Source organism: Motacilla alba, chromosome 1, assembly GCF_015832195.1.
Source record: "Motacilla alba alba isolate MOTALB_02 chromosome 1, Motacilla_alba_V1.0_pri, whole genome shotgun sequence".
Classification (NCBI taxonomy): Eukaryota; Metazoa; Chordata; class Aves; order Passeriformes; family Motacillidae; genus Motacilla; species Motacilla alba.
The window spans coordinates 9,552,073-9,562,769 of NC_052016.1; the positions used below are offsets into that span (position 1 = coordinate 9,552,073).

At 53.3% G+C, this 10,697-nt stretch overlaps 1 protein-coding gene across 1 annotated transcript; it reads right to left on the reverse strand.

The window, feature by feature from the left end:
• Window positions 1-614: 614 nt before the first annotated feature.
• P2RY2 (purinergic receptor P2Y2) lies at window positions 615-10,435 on the reverse strand. The gene is made up of 2 exons (XM_038149960.1): window positions 10,246-10,435; window positions 615-3,740 (listed from the first exon to the last, which is right to left on the reverse strand). The coding sequence occupies exon 2, from the start codon at window positions 3,734-3,736 to the stop codon at window positions 2,660-2,662; it is 1,077 nt and encodes a 358-aa protein (XP_038005888.1). The 5' UTR covers window positions 3,737-3,740; window positions 10,246-10,435; the 3' UTR covers window positions 615-2,659.
• Window positions 10,436-10,697: the final 262 nt, after the last annotated feature.

Consider the following 10,697-nt stretch of genomic DNA (forward strand, 5'->3'; position numbering starts at 1 on the left):
TAAATTGCAAATCAAATGAAAACTAAGTTGAAACCAAATGTATTTTTCATGGGGACTGTGGTTAGGCTCAAGAAGCCTTCTTCTGGTGTCTGCAGGGGAAGGTGAGGAGCCACTGAGAACCAGAGGTTTCCAACATCTTGGTTTGGTGGCTTCTGAGTAGCTGGGAGAACCAGAAAAAGAAAATAAGTTATATGGGATGGGAGACTAATTATTTTTGAGATTTGTTAATTAATTATTTAATCTAACAATTTCTTCTAGTCTTCAACAAGAGCAGCCTAGGAGAATCTACCAAGACCACGGACACACAACCAAAACAGGTTGGCTATTGAATTTGTCACACTCCAAGGGGTTTTGTCCCCTGTGAAGCCCTGCCATGACCACAGAGCTGTCTCTGCACATGGATTTTCCCAGAACTGGTGGCACCAGCCCCAGGAAAATCTTGAATCAAGAGTGGAGATTGAATTCATTGAATCAATGAATTCATTAGATGGAAATCAAGATTCGCAGAGGAGAGGACAGCTGTACCTGGAGCTTAAAATATTTCCATGGCACTCAACAACCCAGTTTCTACCCCCAATACCCATCTTTTTACATACCAGAGGAGACAGCAGAGAAGTGTTTGTAGTAGAAATAAACTCATTTACTATCAGAAATCTGAGGTGTTTGCATGTTACAAAAATAAAAATGTACAGTCACTGTCATAAAACTCACCTTTTTTTTTTTCTCTCTAGTATAAGTTAGTGCTTTTACAAACAAAACCAAAAAAGTCTAGAGCTAGATTTCCAGCTGGTACCTCTCCAACTGCTCTGCATTGGCCAGTGGGATCACTTGGGACGAGGATCACAGAGGGACACCCCTGATGGCACTGGAAGTGGCTCAAAGCCAGCTCAGAGGGAGGTGGAATTTCCAAGTAGGACCAGAGGAGGAAACTTTGAGTATATTTATGTTGAATTATTCAGAGCACGTAACGTGTCCACGTTGCTTTTTGGCAAGTGTGGGAGACCGGGCAAGGCCTGGCCTGGAGTGATGTTTGTACCAGCTCGGTGCCCTGGCTGAATTCATTTCTCCCAGTTGTTTGTCTCGCCCCAGTGACTGTGCCATGACCCTCACCATCAAGCCAAGCTCCCTTCACAAGAACAAAGGAATAAAGGTGCTGCCATGGTGTGAGTCCACTCTTAACCCAATCCTATCCCAAACACACTCGAGGGTGGCATGAACCACCCTACAAATGTCCTATTTGCCTTTCCCTTCTGTGGTTGTGACATTGTTGGTTGGGACAAGAGCTCCCCATTGGGGGTGGGACCACAGGAACCTCCCAGTTAGCCCTGAAAGGTTCCAGTCACCCATGACTGAACACACCTGGTGACATCACAGTGTGGCTTTGTCTCCACCAAACTTCACAAGAAGGAAGGATGGGAGAAACTAAGGTCCTGGTCTAAGCCAACATCAAATGTTTGCCTAGTCCTGGAATAGAGCTCTTACAAAATGTGACTCGTCCAGTGTTGCAGCTCAAGCAAATTTCATTTTTGGGGGGAGGAATCAGCGTCTTCCTGGCAGGGAAACCACGGGCCTGGGCTCTGGGCTCTCCAACCCAACAATTACATGGAAAAACACCAGGAGCACCTTCTAGTGAAATGTTCTGTGGACATTTTTTACAAATCCAGGCAGAATGGAGTGAAGCTCAGCACCCCTTGCAGCTCCTCAACTCTGGGTTTAGTGCTGGCAAATTTTGTCACCTCTGAGGGACAGCAATGGGGACGTGGCAGCGCTCAGCCAAGGGGATGAACTCTGGTCTTTGCTACTGGGCTGGAAACATGAGTCACCAGGAAGGGGTTGAAAAACAGCACATGAAGAGCTCACCTTAAATTTTAATGAGCTGGAGATGATTATTAAAGCCAGCAGCTGGAAGCTGCAGGTTCCTAAAAGCTTTTAAAGGGTGACTGCTGCTGTTGGGAAGCACTAATGGGTTTTTTGGAAGGTGTTGGCCCCACTGGAGAAACCTACAGGGGACCTACTCAATGCCAGTGGGCTGCTACCAGTGCCCTCCAGTGGGATGGAATGTCCACCAGGTTAATGGGAAGGCAGCCCTTGGACAGGAGCTGGGAATCCCATCCCTGCTCTGCCAGCTTGAAGCTGGGAGGGCATTTCTGCAGGGATGCAGAGCTGTGGGAGACCCTTTCGCGCTGTGGGTGATACTCGTCCTTGACATTTGAATCAAGCTGCTCAGCAGAACTGCAGCTGCCTCTCTTCATCCAGCCAAAGCCCTTCCTGCCTTGGCAAGGCACAGAGGAACCCCGTCTCTCCCCGTGCCGGGCAATCTGCAGACGGAATTCTTTAGGGGGACTTTCTGCACACGGCGTTCTTGCTTGGGAAAATGACTCAAGGCACTCAGGACACGATTTTTTCCCCAGATTTGGTCACCTCAGCATTGATCAGAGGGGCAGGCTGGGATGCAGAGCCAGAGATCAGGGTTCATGTGTGCAACCACAGCTGCACCTTCCTGAAAAAAGTACAGCAAAACAAACAGAGGAGCGCGTTTGACACAGACCACGCCAGAGCAGGTGCAAGCCCAGGCACCCCAAACACCCAAAGCCTTGGGCCCCAGAGCATCCTGTCCTCCCTTCACACCCAGGATAAACCCTTCTGCTGGGGAGCAGAGCTAGGATTTCAGATCCTTCGAGAGTGTGTCCGTGTCGCTGCTTGTTCCCAGGTGACTGTTGGGCACGATGCCCAGAGCCACCTCATTCTGAGGCTTCCATGGCACTTTGTTGCCTGCAAACTTCATAAATCGTTGCCCTGCTAAGAAATACAAAATGGGATCCAAGCAGCTGTTGGTGCTGGCGAGGGGACGAGTCACCTTGTAGGCCAAATTGATGGCATTGAGGGTCTGGCAGCTCAGGTCCCAGCTCCGGAAGGAGTAGTACAAGGTACGAGTGACATGGAAAGGAAGAAAACAAACAATGAAGACCACCAGGACGATGATGATCATCTTCACCGACTTCTTTTTGGAGCGGGACAGGCGGGAAATGCCCCGGGTGGGCTGGAGCAGCCGCCGGGCCATCAGGCAGTAGCAGACGATGATGATGAGGAAAGGGATGCAGAAGAGCAGCACCAGCATCACCGAGCTGTAAATGACAAACTGCCCGAAGAGGTCCTTGCTGGACGTGTCGTGGCAGGTGATGGTGTCGCCCTTGACGCTGGTGGTGACGAAGAAGAGCACGGGGGACTGGCACACCACGGTCACCAGCCACACCGCCACCGACACCCTGCGCGCGTGGCGCACGTGGCCCCACTGCAGCGACTTCAGCGGGAAGCAGATGCCCAGGAAACGATGGATGCTGATGCAGAGCAGGAAGAGGATGCTGCAGTAGAGGTTGGTGTAGAAGAGGAAGCGCACGATCTTGCACAGCCCCACGCTGAAGGGCCAGTTGTCCCCCATGGCATAGTAGTACACCAGGAGGGGCAGGGACACCACGTAGAGCGTGTCGCTTATGGCCAGGTTGAACATGTAGGTGGTGGAGGCATTCCAAGTCTTGATCCTGAAGATGAAGGCGTAGAGGGCCAGCAGGTTGAGAAAGAGCCCCACCACGCACACGATGCCGTAGGAGACGGGCAGCAGGACGTATTTGAAGTCCTCGTCAAATACGCACTTGTAGGGGTTGTCATCTGTGCCACCTGGGTCCAAGGAGGTGTTGGTGACCCTGGTCCAGGCTGGAGGAGTTGTGAGGTTCTCCATCACCCTGAGGGGAAAGCAAAGAGGCTGTAAGGACATGGAGACAATGGCTCAAGAGGGCAGCACATCACTGGCCACAGACACCACGCCCTCATGGTGCTGGTGACATGACTGAGTAGTCCCTGGCATGGAGGAATTATGGTCAGGTGGGTGACGTGAGTTTTATTTCACCTCATTTTGCATCTGGAGCACAGAGGAAGAACTGAGCTGTTTTAAAGTCACTAACAAACACCAGGCCACATGCGGGAGTCCACCTCAGACCTCCCTCAGCCCAGTTCAATGTCCCAAACTGCCCTTCCCACCAGGTTCACACAGAAATTTGGTCTCCTGCATCACAGAACAGGAAAGATGCTCCATTCTGTGTTTAACCAGCCATGAGGGGTGACTCCACTGAGCACCACTAAAAATGCATCTTGCTGAATTCCAGGCAGAAAGGATTAGAAAGTGGAATTTCAGCAAGCAACCCTTGTGATTGGCCCCCATTTCAGAGGTTTCAGCTCCTTCTGGTAGGACAAACCTCACCACACCCGGAGGTCCTGTAATCAAACCTTGCCAAAAGGAGCATGGTCTCCAGTACAGGGGCTCTGCCTGGCTTGGCTGTTGATGAGGATGAGGGGTCTTTAATGGGTTTAGTGTTGGGCTGATGGTGGCCAAGTCACAGTCCTGCACCCTGGCCTTGAGCCCTGCTTGTGCAGAGCTGGTTTCTGCATGGGACTGATTAGCTGGGAGGAGAAAAATGGCCTTGAAAGGGTCTCTGCAGACACACAGAGCCTGGCCTGTCTGTGAGGAGGGACAAGGGCCCTTTTGTGCCCTGGGCTCTGCTGACACACGATCTCCGAGCGAGCCCATGGGTCAGGAATCAAATTAAAATGCATTCCCTCCCTTCCCGTAAGAGGAGCTGGTTTGATGTCCGTGCTGTTCCCTGCCTTACAGGAAGCCTGTGGAAATGGGGGGTTACAGGGAGACAAATCCAGCCCAGGAGCTCAGGGACAAGCTGCTCCTGCAGGAGAAAACCTCTGAGGAAAGGTGCCCGTGGAATGAGTGCGGGGGATGTACCCTGACCCAAACCTCACCAGGATTTCAGGTGGAAAAGAGCAATCCAGGCCTTTTCAGGTGAAGGGCTCAGCTCTAACCTGGTGCCACCATGCTGAGGGACAGTGTGGCCATGCCCTTTCTTGCAAAATAAACACCAGATCCAGAGCTATCCTGACTCTACCTCCAACTCAGATCCCGTAGGGAAGGAGGCAATGACAGTCTCCTTGAAGCTGCCAGCCTGGATGATCTCTCACCAAAGTAAAGCACTTTGGTACTAAAAAGCACCTTGACAACTGTTTGCTGAGGGAGAAGGGATGAAGTGATGCTTCCAGCCCATCACAAGGGATAACTCCAGTCCTAGTTGAGGGGACTGGATCAAACAGCCGGTCCAGAAGTGCCCTGACACCATCCCTGATGATGTTTCCCCCATCATGCTGCTTTTCCCTTGGAGCAGAGCAGGAACAGGGTTGGCTGAGGCTCACATTTCCCAAGGACAGGGGTGGAAAACACACACACACTCACACTCCAGCTAATCTGCAATATCTGCAAAAACCCCAATACAACTTTGGGAACCACTTTGTGATGAAAATCAGGAGCCAGCATTGTCCTGGCCTCGGGGTTTTGCTTTCCTGCACTCAGCTCAGCTTTGCTCCCAGCATGCTTCCCCCAAGTCCTCAGCACTGCAGCTGTGGATAGAGAGGGTTAACAGAGCTCTGGCAGATGGGAAAACATTTTTCAGCTGCTGTTCTCCGCAGCTTCTTCCTTCCCTCTGAGCTTTGCAGCTCTGTGGCCAGGCTGAGAGAGGTTGCCCACAGACCTGGCAGCTGATGAAACGGGGTTGGACAGGCCACCGTGACCGAGGGAAGCCACACAAGATGCCCCAAAAGGCTCAGGGAAGGGTTACAGAGCTCCAGAGGCTTCAGCCTGGCATGGGATTTCTCTGTCTGCATTTCTTCTCTCCCCTGCACATAACCCAGCACTGATGGGGGGAGATCACCCTGAATTCCAGCTCATCTTCCCACAGGCTCCTGAGAGCCCAGTGAGAAAACCCAGCCATAATCCATCCATAAGGCAAGGTGGGGAATCTTCTCCAGCTGCCCAGGGATGTGCCAAGTCCCTCATCTCCACCTTCAGGACAAGGAGCAAGCAGTGTTTGCTGGTTAGTTTGAATGGAGCCTTGTCCTTGCTGTCGTGCTCTCCCTCCTTTTCCTTTTGGGAATGCAAAAGCCTTTCTTTTTCCTCTTTTTCACCCTCGTTTTGCCCAGAATCCCTAGGACAAAACCTGCTGTGTGTGCCGGGCCCGTGGCTGCAGTCCACCCCCTCACTGCATCCGCAGGCAGCGAGCTGGAGAGGCCAGGGCCAGCCAAGGCATGTGAAGGCACAAGAGCTGGCATCTGGCAGTGCCCTTTGCTGTGCCCATGGGTGGCACGAATGCCAGCTGTGACACCCCGAGCCCCCAGCAGGGACGAGGGGAGGGCGAAGAACCCGCAACCCCTGAGGATGCCAAAGGGGATAAACACTTCTGTGATTCCCAAAAGCAAACAAAACACACTGCTTTGGTGAGAACCACCTGCATCTGCCTCATCACTTCATCTCCTGGCCCTTTTCAGGTCACAGTGGGAGGCTTTTTCTCTGGCATTGGATGCAGGTGACCAGGCACAGCTTTTTGGGTGCCCTCCAGCCACCTGCACACAAGTTCCTCCATGCTGAACCATGGGTTGCAGTGGCTGGACTATCTCTCTCTCTGCAGTGTGGCCTTGGACCTGTTTATCCCATGAGTTTTTTTCCCAGAAAACCTCAGTGCCAGAGGATGAAGGCAGCACAGGAGAGGAGCCTGGTGATGAGAGCAGCCTGGGCAGATCACTGCCCTCAAATTAAGCACCCACAGGCATGCACACGTGAAGTCAGCATCCCAAAATGCTCCTGTAACTGTATCTGCCAGGGATATTTAGATCAGCCAGCATGGGAAAGGAGGGGGTTGTCATGGGAGAAGGTCACGGGCAGCTGAGGGATGAGCAGCACTCCACAGAGAGACCACGGGACGGGCACTGAATTCCCAAGTAAAGGTCTTGACTCCTGATTTCTGCCCCATTTTCCAGCATTCCCAGTGCCAACCCAGCCGTGTTTCATTGCTGGAATTTGCCAGGCAGCAGCAAAGTCACTGAAGACAACAAAGTGCAACCAAATTATGGCTGCAATAAACGTTTTCACAGGGGGCTGATGAGGTTTAATTGCCCTTCCCAAATAATTAATGTGGATTAATTTCCCTGCAGAACCTCACAGAGGCAGCCCTTGGTGGTGCCACAGCTCCCATTGTCTAATGCTGGAGGCTGAAACCACGATCTCTTCACCACATCTTCTCCCTGATTCCCTTCCAAAGGACACACGGAGAACGTGGGTGTTTTCCCTGCCCTAATTCTGAGGCATTTAGTGGACTCATCAAAATCCTCACTCAGGATCAGGAACTGCTCGAGAGTCTGGGAAGCAAACGACCTGGAATCGTTTTTCACTGCTCTGGGGCTGTGGTTCCAGCCCTCTGTGACCAAAAGCAAACAGGCGAGGCGTTTGGGTGCTCCCGAGCCTGTCTGCTCGGAGCTGTGAGATGGGATCCGGCCGAAATCTGAGCCTGTCCAAACTGCCTGGTTTCCAGCTGCCCTTTCCCTTTGGATCCTTTCTGCCACAGTGACCTTCAGAGCCTTTCTCCTCCGGGCTGGCCCCTGCCACCAGTGTGGGCTGAGGACCTCCCCAGCTGGCCCAGCTCCACCCTCCCCAGCGCTTCTCCCCAGAAAACCCAAGGCAAGACACCTCCAAAATTCATTTCCAGGACAGCCAAGCAGCTTTAAGGAGCTTTATCCATCTCCCTGCCAGGCAACATCCCTCCTTTATCCCTGCTGAGTGTGATCTACCCCTTCCTCCATCCCCAAAATAGCCAGAACACCTAATTTGAACCAAAACCTTACAAAGAATCTGTGTTTCTGTCCCTACAAAAAAAGCACCTTTGGAAGGCAGCTCCACTCCAGAAATGCTGCCTCAGTTTCCCCTCCTGTCAGCAGGCTGAGAAACAGCAGAATTGAATTTGGTTTTACTTTGAAAAATATTTTTCTGGGGGTGTTTTGGTTTCCTAGAGGGTTTTTCAGTAACTTGATCCAAGCTAAAAAGGGGAGAGAAAGTCTGGAGAAAAGATATAACTAGTTTAAAAGAGCTTTATGACTTTGTTTGGAGGTCAAATCAAATGTTTTGCTTTGAGAGAAATCACTTCTTCTGGAAATTTCTGGTTTCCCCCAAGAAACTCCCTGAATTCCTCCCTGAATCAATCTCCCTTCCAGCTTTTGTTTCCCAGGGGGTACCAAAACCTCCTGCCTTGCTCCACACCACAGGGAATCAATTGGGATTAATCAAATCTGTGGCTTTAAAGTGAATTAAGAAAGAATTAAAACCATCAGTGACAACGGTAATTAAGGCCACCTTCATTCAGTTGAACCTGACTCAATTCCCAGCACGGCGGGGCTCTGGGGATGGATCCTGCTGGAAGCAAACATCAACCCTGGCCAGTATTTAATTCCTCCATCAACACTTCCCTTCCTGCTTCAGCAAAGGTGATGCTCCCTGCCTGTTTTTCCTGCTGTGGGATTGGGGTGGATCCTATTTGAGCCCTCAAACTTCCAGTTTTAATTATTCCATGGGGGAAAACGAGCACATGCATCCTTTAGGCTTCTTGGAGGTACAAGATGGTGTTTCTGTCAGCAGTTTGACTTTGCTTTTGCCCTCCATGACCTTTTGATGCCCACTGGAGGAAGCAACAGTCAGAGGGAAGAATGTGGGACCAGTTTCTGGCTGATTTGGTAACCCTACAAGCTCCGTATCTGGGAGAAAGGACATTTCCATGGAGCCCTCCCAGCCTCCTGCCCACACCAAGGGTGTCACAACCACCCTGGAAAAACCCAAGGCACTCAGGGGGACAACCAGGATAACACAGTTACCACGCTCCACCATGGCACCACCAAAAAACCCCACAGGGGGAGGCCTTTGGGGGATAAATTTTTTGCTCCACAGGCTGCATCCCGTGGAAGCAAGAGGGTCTTTGCTTCACGGGTGGCTCCCAGTCAGGTTTTAGGGGGGGCTGCTCAGCACTGAGGAGGGAGCCCGGCGTGGCCGGCAGCACGCTCGGCTGCCAGAGAACTATTCGTGGCTTTGGCTTCGTGTCAACAAGCCGAGATAAAAATCGCACTGGGCAGAGACAGGATAAAGTCACTCGGTGCCACGACCGTCAGAAATCCTTTTGGAGCTTTTATAACCCACTAAGCCCCGGGATGTGGCCGTGCTTCAGGGCTCAGAGCATTTTGTGGTCTCTCCCTTTGCACTGGAGCCCCTTAACCTATCAGCCACCCGTTGCTTGAGGAAAAATGAGGAATTTGGTGGTAATGAAACAGCCCAATTTTGGCAGCAGCGACCACAAGTTAGGGCCACCATCCCCCAGTGTTGGTGGCCCCCCAGAGCTGGGTTGGCTGCTCCTCACCTCGTGTACAGGAAGGCAGTGGGTTGCCAAGTGGCTTTTGCAATAAACTGATAAGAAAACTGGAACAGAAGGAGAAATGAGATGTTTTGCCCCTAAAGTTGTTCCTGCAGTGATGTCAGCCAGTGCCCAGCTCAGGGAAGAAGGGTGTTTTGGAGGTTAGGGGGTGCTAGAAGGAGTGAAATGGTTTGAAATGAGAGTATCACCATTGCAGTGTAAATTAAAACACTCCCAAAGAAATTACATAGGGAGCCCAGCAGGCAAAGAGGTGGAAAAACACGCGGAGCAAAGCAGGGAGTCAGCTCCATGGTTTAACCTGAACTGTGTACAGGAAATCACAGACAAACAGCCAGTGAATTCCCCAGGGAAGGGAGAAACTGAGCAGCACAGATATTACTGTGAATTAATGCATTAAACAAATCCAGTAATTCAGGCGAAGAGGAGCAAAAGGAGCAGGAGGCTTCCCAGTCTGAACCATTTGTGCCAGCACCCGCCCATGCCAGCGCCTCCCTGCCGGCTGCCGGTCCCACTGCCCCGTCTTGGGCACTCTGGGGCTCTTTTAGTGGCGGTACGGGCAGCATGTGGCTTTGAGAGGAGGAGAGCAGGAGAGTCGGGTTCGGCTCTGCCCATGCGGTGCCCCACTCCCTGCTCGGGGTGCGCGGGGACGCCGTGTCACCCATGTCACCCAGACAGCAACAAGTGCCACCACCACCGTGTGTCCGTGTGTCCCACCCGCGCGTGTCCCACCCGTGCGTGCGTGTCCCCTACTGATGCGCGTGCACGTCCCCTTCCCCCCCGTGCGTGTCGCGTCTCCCCATGCGCGAGTCCCCATTCCCACCCACACACGAGTTTCCCACTCGACCCTGCAGGTCGCCTCCCGTCCTTCCTTGTCGTGGGCAGGACACGCACCCCACATGCCCCCGTGGTCCCCCCGTGGTCCCCCCACTGTCTCCCGCCCTCTCACCGGGCGATGCCGAGCCGGGGGCTCCGTGCCGGGGTTCAGCGCCGATGGCCCCGCTCAGGAGGCCGTGCCATGCCCGGCTTGGGTCCTTCCCCCGCCCCGGTCCTGCTCCCGGTGCCGCCGCTGCCGGTGCCGGTGCCGCCGGTGCCGCGTGTGAGCCGCGTTGGGGCGGGCGCGGGGCTGCACCGCCCTCCCGGCGCTGGGAACGGGGCTGGGAACGGGGCAGGAGCGGGGCCAGAAGTGCCCCGCCCGGGGCCGGGACCGCCCCTTCCCCCGGGGACGGGACAGGAGTTCTCCTCCCTGGATGGGAACGTGCGTGGGATCGGGCCAGGAGTCCGGCCGCCCCCTCTCTTTTCCCTCCGGGATGGCACTATGGATGGGATCGGGATTGGGGTGAGGGCAGGAACCCCCCTCCCTCCCCCGGAGATGGGAGTGTGGATGGTATTGGGGCTGCA